Here is an 18077-nt window from a genome sequence, read left to right as displayed (position 1 = left end):
ACCGAAAACTAGGCCAGAATAACCCCAAACCCCCCCCACCGAATAAAGAAATTTAAAATAAGATTCCAAATTTTGGCTTCAGTATTTTGGTCATCTCAGTAGGTACCAAGATGACCGAAACTAGCGAAATTTTGCACTCTGTGCCCACATAAGCCATTAAAAAATTAGACACAATATGAGAAATAGATTAAATAGGTGTTAGGTTTTTCACTAGATGGTGTGAACTAGAGTCAGGGTGAACTAAGGCCTAGGGTGTTAGCCCCACTCCATATGGCCCTCTAGTACACCTAGGGGTATTTTGGTAATTTTGCGTTATTCGGTTGAGTGAACTTAGGGTTTCATTGGGTCCAATATATGTGGGACCCTAGATCTACTTTTATTTTCAAATTTGAGTCATTATTTGTCAAGTTATTGAAGAGCGTTAGGTTGGGATTCCCAAGTAGAGAGGGATTCCCCTAGTTGCAGTTTACTTCCTACAATGATTCCGTATCTACTTTTATTTTTCCGTTTGGAACCTTCCAAAGTCAGCTTTGAAAGAGTCCTTATATAAGTATGAGTCCTGGTTACATTTATTTTCTAAAGTTGAGTCCTAGTATGAGTTCCTTCAAAGGCCCATAAATAAGCCTCTCAAGGTTGTAAGAAATCAGATTATGATTATATCAATGAAGTTTGAGATTGAAAGAGCAAGAGTTTAGGAGTCACGGGTTCTCTTTGAGGGGACTTGCGGCTGCTATTGATTGAGGATTTCTGCAGAATTTAGAAGCTTTGAGTTCCCTTACATTCTTCAAGTAAGTATAAGACACCCCCACCCCTAGAACTGCCCCTCCTCTTTCATCCACAGCCTTCCCTGTCCCTCCCAAACCCTAGTTTTCTAGAGTCTTTTTGCAATATAACTTAGAGGATCATCTTGATCGTCTATACTATACTCAACTACATAGTCAAGTGTTGCTGTGCAATTATTGTATGTAAATATCCTCACTATATTACTTTTAAATCATATTAGTAATTATTACCATTGATCCGTTCCATTGCATATTCTATTATTACCCCAGGTCTAGGGATTATAAGCTATGAAAGAGTCCACGATCAATCTCCTTCCTGTTCCTCAGATTTGCACCAATTACTACATTTCTTACTGATCATTCTGAGATTAAGCTCTAAGTTAAAGGTCATACTTGAATTGAAGACCATATTTTCAGCAGCATAAAGGTCAAAAGCAAATAGCCATACACTGACCAAATAGCCGAAAGTCGGTTTTAGGCACCAGATTCATACCATTTTAGCCACCCAACTTAGAGTTTGAGTTTCATAATGGACAAGGATATTACTTCCGTTGCATAGCCTATTCTATGGACTATGATCACACACAACACGCTAATAATTCACTTCCTTCTATTAGAAGTACTTTAAAATATTTTATAGACTATTCTGCAAATCAATTTGCTTTATATTAGTGAAAAATTGAAAATCTAGAACAGAAGTTGATACCTAAGGAAAAACCTTATCTATTCTCTGGTAATTTTCAATGTATCCATGCATTATCAGAAACAACTGATAAGTCTTTAGAGACCCACTCCGAAGAAGAAGAAGAAGACTTTCCTTATCACAAGGAAATTTGAATCATTGGAAGAAGCATAACAAACTAACAACAACTCTTTTGATCCCAATGAACAACAAAAACTATTTAATATGATGCAGTTTTATTACACAGTTAATGAACCTATCTTTAGAAAGCATGAATATGCATTTTCTCTTGATGATTCTGATAGTGACTCTGACTCATCAATAGAATACAACATAGCAGGCGAAAGTTCTCGGTCTTGTAACAAATGAAAATCCAAGGAGTCTAAAAAAATCGAAAAAGAAGTTGAGGATGAATGTAAGCCACTACAAGCATCCTTTGGCGACACTTTTTTTCCCACCTTTTAGGAGTCTACATTCTTCCAAACTTCCCCCAAAAATAGTGTCGCCAAAGGATGCTTGTAGTCTACAGGAGTAGAGGATGATGCTCTTAAGTTGAGTCTGTTGAATATAAAAACAAATTCAGTTTCAAAGTACAATCTGTCTTATTCCAATTCTGTGCTTAGAGCATAAAATAATATTAGTTTTGTCAATCACCTCTTCCTTAAAGACTATCTTATAATTATTATCTTCACAGAACTTTATCTTATTCTTATGGGATTTAGTCTTTTGAGGGCATTCTGAGGCAAATTGTCCTACTTCATTACAAATAAAACATCTACAATCCATTTTAGATCGTTTAGTTTTATTTGGGGATTTTGGTTGAACATATTTCCAAGAGGACTTAGTGGGCTCTCTTTTGCGAAAAGTACTTCGCCTTTTAGGAGCATTTTCTCCATTTACAGAGAACTTGGGTTTTGGGTGCCTATGTTTTTTATGAGTTCAAACCTTTGGAGGTTGCCAAATTCATACTCATTTTAATAATATTTCTTACAAACTTGTGGATTAACTTTATATTTTATAGCTTTAGTAGCTTTTGCCTTGAGACAATGATCTATAATAGTTCGATAAACGAAATTAATTTGATTACTTATACTATCTTCCGTCCTAAAACTAGTAAGAAAGGTTTTGTAACCTTTGAGACATAATTCATCCCCATGGTTCGGGTAAATTTGGGAAGAAATGTTTTAACCAATGGGGTGATTTTTTATCATCCAATTGTTGATAATTAAACATGTATGCCTTCGCAAAGTCTTCAAAAGCATGCATGTCATGCAATTTTGAATTTCCTAAATGAAATTCAATATACTCTAGGTATCCATTTGTTGGTGGAACTCCACAAAATTCTTGTTTTATCATGGTGTTCACCTGTTCTAGAATTTTTCCAAAATCATTGAAATTTTGCACGAGTTTTGCTTGTTTATTTTTTCCCTTGTCGATGTCATATTTGCGCATCCAATATAGGACGTCACCTTGGAGGGTGTACTGTAGACAAAATCTAAGAATTATTCTTTAGAGAATGTGGTTTTCTAATTGGTTATTACTATTCCAAGGCTCTGTGACCATTCGTCTATTGCTCTTGCATAATCCCTAATAGGAATGTATGTCAAGTCCATATAAGTTGCACCAGAGGTTACTGAGATTTTGTGTAAATCTTCTCGTCTAGCATTGTAGACTGAATGTGGACTTCAACTTGTGCTGCAGTTGTTTCTGTAGCTCTCATAGCCCTTCCAAAAACAGTTTCACCAAAGGATGCTGTAGTGGTTTACATTCATCCTCAGTAGGGGTGTCAATTTCAACCCAAACCGTTAAAACCGGACCGAACCGGCCTGTTATAGCCCGAACCGGCCCGAACCGATTGTTAATGGGCCGTAATTGGGTTGAGCGTCCTCAGCCCGAATGGTTTCGGGCTGGCCCGACCCAGCCCGTGTGCGGCCCCGGCCCGTTAGTCTTTTACATAAATAAAATTAAAATATTAAATGTAATTATTTTTTTTTGGGTATTGTTCAAATGTAATTAATGATCCATCAATTTTGGTGTTTGAGACGTTGAAACTTGAGTTGAGTAGTTGAGAGTTGAGTGTTAACACGATTAAGGTTTAAGTTTTAAGTTTTTAAATTTCAAAATTCATTTAGTTTTATTATTTAAATTTTAAAAGTCTTAATTGATAACTCTTAAGTCTTAATCTTAATCGTTAACTTTTTAATTTTTTAATTTCATTTAATTTTATTATTTTAAAATTTTAAAATCTTAATTGATAACTCTTAACTCTTAATTCTTAATCTTAATCGTTAACGTTGTTTCACCGTTTACACATGATAGAAAAATCTAAATTCTTTATTTTTTTAGGGTGGAGGGTGGTTTGGATCAAGCTAATGCCATCGTTGAATCTACTTGGAGTCTTCATCCTCTATCTTTTGTAGTTTTGTGTGTGAGAAACTAGGATTTGGAGTTGAGGAAAAAATAAAAATAAATTTCAATATTGATTTTTAATTTAGTTCAAAAAGTTAGCCAAACCGAATCCAAACCATTAGGCTAAACCGTTAGTCAACCCGAACCCAAATCGCACCAAACCGAAGCCGCACCGAAACCGTTATCTTTTAAATGGGCTGGTTTGGGCTGGGGGTTTCTCAGCCCGAAACCGTTAGGCCCGGCCCGAAACCGCTCCAAACCGCACCGTTGACACCCCTAATCCTCAGCTTCTATTTCGATTTTTGCAGATTCCTTGGATTTCTGTTTGTTACGAGACCTAAAACTTTCGCCTTCTACATTGTATTCTATTGATGAGTCAAAGTCACTATCAGAATCATCGAGAGAAAACACATATTCATGCTTTCTAAAGATAGGTTCATTCACTGTGTTATAAGACTGCATCATATTAAATAATTTTTGTTGTTCAACAGAATTAGAAGAGTAGTTGTAACGCTTCTTCCAATGATTTTTCCTTGTGGTAAGGAAAGTGCTCTTCTTTTTTGCAGTGGTTCTCTAAAGGATTATCAGTTGTTTTTGATAATGCATGGATGCATAGAAAACTATCAACTGATAAATAAGGTTTTTCCTTAGGTATCAACTTCTGTTCCAGATTTTCAACTTATGCACTAATATAATCAAACTGATATCCAAAATAGTCTATAAAATTATTTGGAGAATTGCCAATAGAAGGAGGTGAATTATTAGAGTGTTGTGTGTGATCATAGTGTTGGATTCTATTAGGAGTCTAATAAGAGTTTGTATAGGAATTAAATTAGAGTTTGCATTCATGTAAACTTCTATTCCTTGTAATAGTCTACTTTCCACTTTATTATAAATAAAGGGCTTGAGATCATGGATCAATAAGCCAGTCTCCCACAATTGTTTCTTTCAACATGGCATCAGAGCCTAAGTTCGATTAGAATCTTTTTTTTCTCTACAAAACCCATCGCAGATTTTCTCCAATCATTGCAGAATTTTCTGCAACGGTCGCTGGAATTTTCTGCAACCATCACAAAAATTCTTTTTTTTTGTAACCTATCGCTTCGATTAGGGAAGCAACCCACCTTCTTCTTCTTCTGAATTTATTTTCTAACCCATCGCCAATCTTCAGTTCTACTGCTGGCAGTTTTTCAGTAACGTCTCGATTTGACAAATAAAAACAGAAAACAGAGGAAAGAAGAAGAGAAGAAGAAATCAGCAACTCCGCTACTTCTGCAACTGCAAAAGCTTCAGCTTCAGATCCTGCAACTACCGCTGCTTCTACAACTTCAATTAGTGAGTTATTTCTTCGATTTTTTTTCTCTTGTTCTTCGTCTGGAAGAGCCGATCATGAAGACCTGACTCTGCTCATACACCTGCTGGTTTTTTAGTTTCGATTAGCCCAACAGAAAAATAAATACGATGGTTGAGGGCTTTAATTTGTAAATTTACATTCTTCTAGGGATATTTCTGTAAATCTGCATATTTTTAGGGATCTATTTGCAAATTTACAAATTTCCAGGGGTCTATTTGTAAATTCAAATAGTTCTAGGACCTATTTGTAAATCAAATAGTTTTAGGGACTTATTTGTAATTTCAGTTTTCTGGTCAGAATTAGAATTAGAATTAGAATCAGAATCAGGATTCAGAATCAGAATCGAATGAATCGGGATTCGAATCGGGAATCGAAGATAGAATCGAAGAAGAAAGAAAAAAAAAAAAGGGGGAAAGCAGAATTGGCTCATATCATCTCATTACCCAGACTTGTCATTACTTAGACTTGTTTGGGTTGTTCGGCTATTGCATTCTGCGACGTTTTAGTTTTTTTCAGAAGGGGTGAAGACTGAAGAACTACAGACAATTCTTTCAACATGGCAGCCATCAATGATACTACTGCTCCCACTGGATCCGAATATTTTCCCATTCTTCATTCTCTTTCGGTAAGATTTGACGGCACAAATTACTTGATCTGGTCTCGATCTGCTTACCTGAATATTGCTGGAAGAGGACTAGTTGGATACATTACGGGCACTACTATCAAACCCACTACCGGGTGTGTTCTGAGGATAAATGGATATCAAACGACTCTCTTATTATGTCATTCCTTTTGAATTCCATGCATCCAAATATTGCCCGGGGTTACCTATTACTTGATCATTGAAGCCCAAATCTGGAAGGCTACTCTTGAAACATATGGATAGTTGGGGAATGATGCACGGGTTTATGAGCTACGAAAGAAGCTTCATGAGACTACCCAAAAGGAACTAAGCGTGGCCCACTATTATCTTTGAGTTGCGATCTCTTTGGCAAGAGTTGGATCATTATGGGGATTATCACCCCACTAATCCAGATGATGTGGCAACATATAAGAAGTACATTGATAAGATTCGAGTATATGACTTCTTGGCAGGTTTGAACGTGGAGTACAATCAGACCAGAGTACAAGTCTTAAGTCGTTCTCCCTTTCCTACACTAGAACAGTCTTATGCTCTTGTTCAGTGTGAGGAAAGTCGTCGATTAGTCATACTTCATACTCCTATTATGGAGAAATCGGGTTTACTGATCTGTTCGCACTAAATCTGATCCGGCTAAGGAGATTGTTAAGTGTGAGCACTGTCACAAACCATATCATACCAAGGAAAATTGTTAGAAACTGCATGGGAAGCCTGCTGATTTTGAGCAAAAACGAGCACAAAGACAGGGAAAACAAAAGGCTAACCTTTCTGAGACAGTTTCCACCACACCCTCTGCAAACGTTGGTTTTTCGCAGGAGGAGTTCGCTACTCTGCGAAGTATTATGCAGTCTTCTACTGCCGGTACAGCCTCGACCACTGCTTCCTCTACTACCCCTACCAACTCCTACCTAGCTACTTTAGGATCTGGGGAAGGAGATTGGTCGTGGTAAATGGACTTTATTTGCTCGAGCCGATTGGAGGATCTACTTCTGCTTTGACTACATCTTCTAATCCGATCCATTCGGTAATATCAGACCTTCATTAGTGGCACCGTAGGCTCAGTCAACCCCCTTTCAAATTTTGTCATTTTCTCTGGATTTGTTTTCCTGATACTTTTATCTTACCATTATAATTTCTTCCTCTTCAAGTTTCCCCATTGGAATTTCCTTTGTTATTATCTTCCCACGTGTAACGCTACACGTGAGGGGGAGATTGAAGATGTCTACAATTCAAAGCCTTTCATGTAGACTTCCTTATGTAGAATTTGATCTTTGTTACCTTTGAAAGTTTGTCCCTTACCTTCGTAATCTTCTACTCCTTTGAAAGTTTGTCCCTTACCTTCGCAATCTTCCACTTTGGAGATCTAACATTGCTATAGATCTATATTTTTGACTGTGCAGAACTTGATCTCTGTTAACCCTGGAGATTTGCCCCTTAACTTGACATCTTCCCTTCAGAGATCTAACCTTGCAAAAGACTTGTCGTTTGACCTTTGCAGAACTTGATCTCTATTACCTTTGGAGATTGTCACTTATCTTGACAAATTTTCCCCTACCTTTGGAGATTGCCCCTTGGCAAACTTTCCCTTTAAAGATCTAACATTGCTACAAATCAAAACTTTCACTTTGGCTGTTTTACCCTAGCTATTGTTACCCCAAAAATATATTTTCCCTCAGATTTGTGCAGAAATTTAGTCTTCTCAACATTTGAAGATTCTACTTCTTTACTTGGGCGTTCTTCCTTGGAGACATAAAGTTGCAGTAAAGATGAGGACAAATCAAATGGAAGTCTATAAGGCAGACGTAATCTATAAGTTTGAAGATCAAATTGCTGATGTTTACCTGGACAGATGTTTTATACTTTTTTGGTCAAGTTGGACATGTGTGATATCCATGCCTCAACTTGAGGGGGAGTGTTGGATTCTATTAGGAGTCTAATAAGAGTTTGTATAGGAATTAAATTAGAGTTTGCATTCATGTAAACTTCTATTCCTTGTAATAGTCTACTTTCCACTTTATTATAAATAAAGGGCTTGAGATCATGGATCAATAAGCCAGTCTCCCACAATTGTTTCTTTCAACACATAGTCCACGGGGGGGGGGGGGGCAACGCAAAAAAAATTCTTGGCCAAAAAAAAGCAAAAACTTTAGGGGGGGGGGGTAAAGGGGTGGGATTGGGGGGGGTTAAAAAAATCTTTTTGGTGTTGGTTGTTTGTTGGTTTCCTCCTCTGCCTTTTATAATATAAAAAATAAGAATTTTATTTTAATTGTGGGGGGGGGTGGGGGGGGGGGTAGGTGGGGAAGGGGGAAAAGGGGAGGGGGGGGGGGAGGGGGGGGGGGGGGGGGGGAGGGAGGGGGTGGGGGGGTGGTGTTTTTTTTTTTATTGGGTGGGGGTAGGAAAAAAAAAAAAGAAAAAGAAAAAAAAAAAGAAAAAAATAAAAAAATTACGATATAAAATTAATACAGCGTAGATACGTTCATCCTCTTCTTTCTCTTCTTCTTCCTTCTTCCTTCCAGCAATTTCTGGAAATTCCAGAATTCTTAAAACAAAGTTTTCCTAAACCTAGAACCCTAGGTTTCCAAGTTTCCTTTGATGAAATATAAAACCCTCAGTTTCCCTCAACCAGTACCCACCCCTATTAGGAACTAGACTCCCATCCCCCTAACCTACCTTCAGTTCCCAATTCAGCCCCTCCCTTCCCCCTAAACCCTAGAAATTTCTACTCTTCATCTCTACATTAGAAACCCTAAAATTTCAAATTCCTAATTCTCTTTAACCATTCATCCAAACCCTAAGCCCTTCTAGAATCACCTTCCCTCAACCCTAAGAGACACTCGACCCTAACCCTAACCCCAGTTCAAACCCTAAAAACCCTAATTCCAAAACCCTAGACTTGGAATTCAATTCCGAGAAATAAAATCACAGAAAGGATTAATCTTGGAATTCAAAATCATAACGTCTACACCCTAGCTGAACCGAACCCCATCCCATTCCCAACCCTAGGACTCCCTACCCAGCCCGATTCCCTCAACCATAGGATATTATAAACCCTAGAAGACTGCTGATTCACTTGAAGAGGATCCACAAGGTGGACCTAGACCTAGGGCTTGCACGGATCAATTAAACCCTAGATCCTGCTTCATATTACTAGAGTTCAAACATACTTTTGTGTCCTCAACAGGATTTTGATTTTTCAAAGGGACATGTGCGCTTGAATTGATTCTGAAAGCGGTGTTATTCTGTAAGTTAACCGAGTAATCTAGTAAAAGTATGTAATTGAATCAACCAAAGCCTTGAGAGTCCTAATTGAGTTTTCCATCACCTGTGACATTTACACAAATCTGCAATCATAAATTACTTAACTCGGTAGTTTTTCCTTGCTCAGATACAATCTCTGAATTGAGGAAAACTCAAACTGACCAGGACCAAGTTTGGTCATTTTCTGAGCCTGATGATCTCCATGACTTTTGACCAGGTTTTATTATTTTGTAAGTCACCCAAGTCAAAACCTGGTATTCCGGATATGGTTCAAACTCGCCACCACTAAGTTACAATAGAAAATCTCATATGCATTCTTGTATTTAACTGCTTGGCTTATTGCTCAATCTTCACCACCTTGTCACCTTGACACTTACTGATGCAGCCACGAAGTTCTGTAAAATACTTATCCTGTTTTCCCTACTCTGGCCACTCACCTCCTCACAAAATAAGAATAACCTTCATATACCTGTTTGCTGCCAGCACTATCTTATGACACTGGTAAGGGTGTCATAACTGAACCAAAACCAAAACTGGCCAAGAAAATCAAACTAAACAGATTTTGTTTCATTTCCAGACCCAAAAGAAACTGAAAAAGACTGAACTTTCTCTCCTGCTCCCTTTCTCAAATGTTCCCAGTTATCTATCTTTAATTGATATCTTCTTTATTTCGTAATTTTTTCTTGGATTTCAAAAGAATGGAGAACCAGCAAGACAGAGGCTCTGGTCCACTTAGCCACTGAAGGGAAGATGAAAGTTGCAGGTACAAGGAGAAGTTGGCAGTAAAGATTTGTGGGACAGAATAGATTTCTCTTCCCTATACTGATTCAGTTAACCGTGTAAAGAAATACATGCCTATCTCATGCATGTTAGAGTTTATGTAATTGGGGTACCTTAGGAATGGTTTGTTATGTAGCTCTCCAATGTTGTAAATTTATCATTTTCCTTCTACCTCCCCTAGGGAGGTGTACGTAATTCCTTTCATCATATCTATGGGTGTGGTACAGAGAAACCTCTTACACACAGCTTTGCACCACTATCTCTTCTTCTTCTTCCAACCTTCTACTTTCTTTTATTACTCACCTTCTCCTTGTTCTCCTACATTCTTTAGCTTGCAATTGTGTCAACATAAGATACCTAAGGGAGGTGAAAATGTAAAAAGGTAAAAGCACAATACAATATAATAACTTAGTACTCAAAAGTACCATATTACATCAATTCTTAACAAAATTCCCTTCAAAATTGAAAATGGAAAATAGGCAATCAATAATAGAACATGTTAGTAGAAAGTTTAACTGGAGACTACGTACATTTATAGCATCCAGAATACTGTCAAGAAGCCCATAATCAGTTGTTGAGGAAAGATTTCCCCCCGTCCAGGTGAAAACAGATGCTCCAGTTTGCAAGATGTAACAGTAGGATGAATTAAGTGAACCTGGGACCTGCCATTTTAAGGACTCCCCAGTGTCATAGTCAGCACATAAGGAAAAATGATCCTAATAAGTTTTGATAAGTTCCTAGAAACCATTGCCAACCGGCATCATCTATGGGTTGACACTTGACAGTAACAATGAAAAGTGAATTATTCAAGGTCACATAGACTCTACTATACAAGATTTCTTCACAAAAGGCAAGACAAAACACGTAAACCATATCCAACAAAATCTCCCTAACATTGTTATCAAGTTCCTTCACATTAAAGCACAATCATATAATTATAGTTTACTTGTATCACAATCAAAATCAAAGGTTTCTGATACTTAATCAGGTTAGAGGCTATGTTCTGAAAGAAGATGGTCCAGAAGGACTGATTCCTCAAAGGACTAAACATTAGGGTTCAATGGAGCTCACTAGAATACTGTGTCTGCATTATACAAACTTCAGTGAGTTGTTACGCATTATAGCTAGTCATGATGTGTTGAGCCAGAGCAATATTTTATGACATGTTTGACTGACTTTTCCTTCCCGGTGCTTCTTGAGTTTTTCTAAAGATTATTTTTTGTCAATCTATTGCTCTTTAAGCCATCCCTACCATTATTGATGATTGTTTAGTTCATGTCAGAGCTACAAAGTTCAGTTCCCTCTGAGCAATCTATGATTGCTGATATTATATATTATTAGCCTAAGTGATTGTGCCCCTCTGTCTTCCCTCCTCTGTTACTCTTTAAGTCTTAACTATGCCAAATTATGTGCCCCCTAAGGAAAACAGGCTCCAGGGTAACAGAGAAAAGATAATCTGGAACCAAACCCCCGCCCCTCTCACACACGCCCAAACAATAACAGGCCTATTCGGTTCAAAAGCAGCTTGGGACTTCATCCAATCCAGAGGCTACATAAAACTTGGTTACAAGCTTGCCCAGTTCAGGGCCTTCAGGCACCACATCCCACATCACAGCTTCACTGTTTCAGCAAGCTCTCTCCAACTGCCTGCCAACGCAATCCTTCCTTATACATCACCACATATAAATGTTCCCATCTTGTTGCCTATCTTGGAATGTTGAGGAAGACATTGATTATTTCTTTTTCCCTTGTTCCTTATCGTCTTCCATTTGGAAAGGGATAGTTGGCCTGATAAGTTGTAGGATCCTCCCCTTTACCAAGGATGGATTTGGTTGGATACGCCTTTTTTCAGAGTCTTCTACCTGAAATTTAGTGGGAAAGCCTGCCTTTGGTTCCCCCATCAAATATAGATTTGGATGGTGTATATCAGGAAATGGCCTCCCACTCAGTTCTTTCAGCAGATTTGGGACAGCACCTCTTTTGACTTTAGGAACAAGTTTTCCTATGTCTCCTCGTGTTGTATATTGTTGTCTCCTAAGGTCTTTCTCTCTCCCTTCCACTAAGGGTCTAACCTAGCCTTAATTATTTCCTGTGTTTTCTTTACACTTTTTCTGGAGCCCCTTGTTTTCTTCTTTTATTTGGTAATGAATTATTTATTCACACAAAATAAATAAATAAAGCCTCAGACACAAGAAATCAACTGTCTTAGATAACAGTCAATGGCACACAGATAAAATGACTAGGCCTCATTAATGATCCAGGTATTTACAATCATTTTTATATCAAGTGTGGTGTCACAAATGAGTGTGCCAAAGACCATTACACTATGATGGAAAATAAATTAAAAAGATGATTTCTTATATTGATCAAGATCATCTAAAGTAGCCTCAAGCGAATGAGGGCCAGAAATCTAAGATCTTAGATGAATAGCAGTAGGCAGACTTTGGGTTTCAAGGATTTTCAGTCAGAACTGGTTCAGGTCTAGTTTAGGGTCAAATCAGAACTATAAGTCAGGCCTGATTTATTAGATTAGGACCCTTGTTTCTCGATATTTCAAGTATACAAAAGCTGGATTGTTTCCCTTTGGATGCAAGAAATAGGGCTAGGTAGCGACCTCTCAAACTTAGGTTTGAGCAGGTCTAGGGTAATGGTTTGAGAGATTTCAAGTTAAGGCTGTAAGGGGTCTCGATTGATGTTACAGACTTAGGATTAGGGTTTTGAAGGTCTAGGGCTAGGTTTATATAGTTTAGAGTAAGAGTTCTGAGGATCTAGGGTTAGGGTTTCACAAATTTAGGGTTAGGGTTTCATAGATTAGGGTTTGGGAATCTAGGGCAGCAAGGAATGACGGATATGGAGGGGCAAAAAGGGCTGCAATTAGGTCTGAGTTAGGGGTGTAAGTTTGACCCTGGTGGCCTTGAATAGGGCCTAGGCTCAAGATTTTGGCCCTAAGGGAGGGTTAGGGCCAAAATATTCTGACCCTAAATTAGGGCCAAGGGGCAGGCTTGGGATTACTATTTGTCCCATGTTAGCCTTGATTTTGTCCCCAATTTGTCCTTGATTCTGACTCTGATTTTGTCCTTAATTTTAGCCTTGATTCTGACCTTATTTTGTCCTTGATCCTAACCTTGATTTTTTTTGCCCTGATACTGACTCTAACTTTTATCCTAATATTAAACTTCATACTAACCTTAATCCAAGCCCTAAGTCATTCTGATTTAATGAGTCCACTTAAATTTATATTATTTTTTTCTTTTACTAAAAGTTTTTTTTAATGTTTTTTAATTTTTTTAATATGGTACGATAACAACAAACTATTTTTTTTCTTTCTTTTGATGTTGTCATTTAGTAAAAGTAAATGATTTATTTTTTTATTTTTTTATTTTTATATGTTATGATAAAAACATATTCTTTTTGTCATAAAAGATAAAAACACACTGTCATTTGTTACATCCTACATTCTGATTAAATATATTTATGTAATAATTATTGACTTATTTATAATCAAAATTCTAATTAACAACCTTAATTTGGAACATCTAAGTAAAATTTCAAAATAGAAGGTTCTTAAGAGAAATTTGAATGACATGATATATAAAAAAAATAAAAAAATAAAAACTTTTATTTGTAAGATATAATATATTAAAAAATATTTTTCACCATATTAATTGTTGATAAAAGATGATGCCTCGACCTTCAATAAAGTGAAGTATCTAATATCTATTGTATATCTTTTTTATTAACGAAATAGTCAAGTGAACATGAGATCAACTTGCAAAGAAATTGACAAATAATTCATTGTTATAATGTAAATTGTAATTTTTCTTTTATAAGAATCTTATTTTTCAATCTGGAATTGGCCAAAATTATTGGTATTATTCGGAAAAAAAAAATCAATTTGGAAGAATAAAATTATACTAACCTATGTTCTAGGGTAAATGTTTGATAAAAAAAATGTTTTAAGGTAAATGTTATATATACGTTTATTTTTTTTAGGTAAAAACAATTAGGTTTTAATTAACAATGACACAAGGTATAATAGGTACTTTACTTCATTAGACTAATTTTTGTCTTTTAAAATATATTCTGTTGGCAGGGATTACTAAGGGTGCGACTGATATTTTGATTTGTTTTAGAGTGATTGTGATATTAAAAGACAAATCATGAAGTGCCACTAATAATTTATCTATATCACACACACACACACACACACACACACACACACACACAAAAAAAAAAAAAAAAAAAAAAAAAAAAAAAAAAAAAAAATATATATATAATATATATATATATATATATATATATATATATATATATATATATATATATCAATTAGGGTCAGGGCGGGAATTGGCTAAGCTAAAAGCATATAGGGCTGGGATTGGGATTAAAAAAGCCCAGCCTAGCCCAACCGTGTTGCAATCCTATCTCCACCATGAGAAATTCGTCATTTTTTGGAATTAAACCCAAGACCTCTTGGATGAATAATAATGTTTTTACCAACAAACCAACCTTGCATTCATATCATAATTACATTTTTAGTAAAATTTAATCAAACTAAACTAAGATACGGTTGACCATTTTTGTAACCCAAGCATGCCCTTGGGGTTGAAAAAATCAGGTTGATATTGGACCGGGCTCAAAGCGGGTTTGGGCCAGGTTGGGTCTACAGGGTTTTATTGACACCCCTACCATCTGTGATCAAATTTGAATCATATAATAATTGATATGCATAACCTAACTTCTTGTTAATTTTGAATCTAACTTGTTATTGAATTTGAACCATTAAATATATAAAAATATTGGTCTGTTATAAATGTATTATATAAAAAGTGACCAACAAATACAATGTGATGTTAAGTTTTAGAGTTTTACACTTTGCATTGTAATTCTAATTTTAAAATATGCCTAATCAATATATAAGACATGAGAAGAAAAAAATCTTACATTCCTACCCAAAAATAAAAAATCTTGAAGGAGTGCAAAAGGGAGTTTTCTATATTGTACATATACGTGATATATATAAATTATTAGCAGCATTTCGTGATTTGTCTTCTAATATCACCATCATCACAAAACAATTCAAAATATCAATCGCACCCCTAGTGGTATCTACCAACATAATACATTTAAAAGACAAAAACCAGTCTAATGATGTCAAGTATTTATTATACCTTGTTAATTAAAACCCAATTGTATTTACCTCGAAAAATAACATTTGACTTAGAACATAGGTTAGTATAATTTTACTATTTCAAATCAATTTTTTCAAATAATACCAATAATTTTGGCCATTTCCATATTGAAAAATAAGATTCTTATAAAAAAGAATTATGAACTAAATTTTACCAATGATTTATTTGTGAATCTTTTTGCAAGTTGTCTTGTTCATTTGACTGATTATTAATAAAAAAGATATACAATAGATATTAGATACTTCACATCATTAAAGGCCGAGGCATCATCTTTTATCAACAATTAATATGATTAAAAAAATTCTAATATATAATGTCATATAAAAAAAAATTAATCTATAGATCACATCATTCCAATTTCTTTTAAGAACCTTCTATTTTGAGATTTACTTAAATGTTCCAAATTAAGATTTTTAATTCTAAAACACCCTAATTAGAGTGGATTAGAATTTTAATTATAAGTAAGTCAATACTTATTTACATAAATATATTTAATAAGAATGTAGGATGTAACAAATGATTTAGTTTGTTTTTATTCTTAATGACAAACCCAAAAAAAAAAAAAAAAACACTTCACCATAACATATTCAAATGAAAAACTAAATCATTTACTTTTACTAAATGACAACATCAAAAGAAATTAAAAATATATATATATAGTTTGTTTTTATCATAACATATTAAAAAGGAAATCAAATCATTTATATTTACTAAATGACAACAACAAATAATATAAATATAAGTAAACTCATTGGATCAGAATGACTTAGGGTTTGGATTAATGTTAGTCTAAAGCTTAATACTAGTCAATGGTGGGTTAGTAAAGCGGTTAAAGGCCCAACCTCCCACGGGGAGGTCTTAGGTTCACACCCACTTGGCGGCATTAATATTCTCATTCCCATCCCGGTATATAAGAAGCTCTTAATCCCAAAAAAATAAAAACCTTAATATTAGGATGAAAGTTAAGGTCTAGATAAGGGCCAAAATCAAGGTCAAAAAAATAGGGCTAGGATCAAGGACAGAATCAAGATTCGAATCAGGGCCAAAATCAAGGCTAATTCAAATCAGTGCTAGAATTAGGGCCAAAATCAAGGCTAAAATCAAGGCCAAGGTGGGACAAATAGTAATCCCAGGCCCACCCTTGGCCATAATTCAGAGCCAGAATATTTTGACCGTGCGCCCTTAGGGCCAAAATCTTGAACCCAAACCCTATTCGGGCTCAATGTAGGTTAGGGCCACTAGGGCCAAACTTGCACCCCTAGATGGAGAGAAGTGGAGGATGCTTCAATTAGAAATCTTATGTTGCTTACTTGTCGCCTAGAACCTAGAGGTACCTCACCACTGATGGAGCAGCTCTAAATCACACTCTTAGGCAGCAATAGCCACTCTTTTTATTTTGTAATCTGAAGAACACTATTACATGCACAGGCCTTGCATTTATAGCCTTGTACTGACTTTAGTAGTCATACTAAAGATTGAAACTAACTTGAATTTAAATATGACTCATTACTCACCTAAAAGGGGCCGACCCCATTTAGTTGGGACAAGGCTTATTGTTGTTGTTGTCATTAGTCATTACTAACCTTAAAGGACTCATTACCAGGTCTATTTAATTAATAACATTATCCTAATGGACCTGACATAACCTAGAAGACTCAAACAAAATTTAAAGAACAGAATTAAAGTCCTGTTGTAGTTCTAATTACAAGTATGCCACTGCTTGTATCGAGCTGGATTTTTTTATTTACAAGAATACTACTGGTGTCTCAAGTGAGTTCCTATGTTGCTGACAGCAAGCCTAGGGCTTCCTTTGGGCCTTGGGACTATTTTTAGGGTAGGTCTTGGGACACACATCATCATCATTGCCATTACAACTTTCATTCCTATCATTGCTTTTATCTGTATAATAAGACAACACAAAATTTAGAGAAAATGTCAACCAGACTAACAAACCTCACCCATTATAATAGCAATATTGTCCAAGGGTCCAAGCAAAATGACTGTTAAAATTCATATTTTAAACCCTTCCTAGATTAGAAGACTATCTTAAAGTAAATTTACTTTTTTTTTCCGATGTTTTCTTTCAGAATGAATCTCCAACATTCAAACTTATGGTATGTCTTCCAGCGAGACGAGCAAGAATACACTTACTGGATCAACTTGAATGGCTTGCATGGTATTAGGGCCCGATCCTTGAATGCGAAAAAGAGCTATCTTCTGTTCCCCAAAAGTTTCATCTATGATTTCCTTATCTGATATGAAACACTTGTATCGTGGACTCATTCCTCCCTACATGAAATGAAAACACAACAGATCAGAAGCAAGGACAGTGCTTTCCAACCAACAAATCAGGCATAATCACATATTTATTTCACCTCACCAGGAGTGGTTCTTTCTTCTTCTTTTTTTCTGGGGCCAGGGTATATGAACAAACAAATAAATAAAGTAGGGCTTCATACACACCTTGAAGACAATTAATGTTTCAAAGATTGAGTAAAATTGAATTGGCTCCTCACCCTCGACGACTCGAGCCTAAAATTGAGAAAATTAAGCATTATAAACAGTACAAACTTGCCTGTATGATGAAGGAAAGATCAATAATCCACAGAAAAATGTATATTCACTATACTATTTGAAACCAATACATTCCTGGTATGATAAATTGAGGCAATGCTACAACATAGATTACCAACTGTCATAAGAAAATCATTTCCAGCAAAAAAATATACTAATGCCATTTTACATAGTTGATTTCTTCAAAGAGAAATATCAAACAGAAAACTATATGAACTACTGGTGAGACACAAATTTATAATGCTCAAAGTTCACAGAGGCCTTCAACCCCCAAAGAAGAATCACAAAGGCATCAATTTATTTGACAATGCTGCCGCATATCCTGGATGAGTTCAATTACTTTAAGTCATATAGATGGTTGCCCAATCTGAGAAAGCTTTGTGAATATCAGTCTTCATGAGGGCTG

At 35.8% G+C, this 18077-nt stretch overlaps 1 protein-coding gene across 1 annotated transcript in view; it reads right to left on the bottom strand.

Moving 5' to 3' along the window:
* Positions 1-18077, bottom strand: part of VLN1 (villin-like 1) — a 40990-nt gene that overhangs the window by 6450 nt on the left and 16463 nt on the right. The window contains exons 13-15 of the mRNA XM_089165667.1: positions 17561-17629; positions 17249-17386; positions 10436-10567 (exon numbers count right to left, since the gene is read on the bottom strand). Coding sequence (XP_089021793.1) covers positions 10436-10567; positions 17249-17386; positions 17561-17629 — 339 coding nt within the window. The remainder of the gene's footprint in view (positions 1-10435; positions 10568-17248; positions 17387-17560; positions 17630-18077) is intronic.

Source organism: Hakea prostrata, chromosome 8 (genome assembly GCF_041222555.1).
Source record: "Hakea prostrata isolate BN-2017 chromosome 8, UWA_Hpros_2, whole genome shotgun sequence".
In the NCBI taxonomy this organism is placed as follows: domain Eukaryota; kingdom Viridiplantae; phylum Streptophyta; class Magnoliopsida; order Proteales; family Proteaceae; genus Hakea; species Hakea prostrata.
The sequence above is the reverse complement of the archived record's forward strand: the minus strand, read 5'-3'. Positions and strand labels throughout refer to the sequence as shown.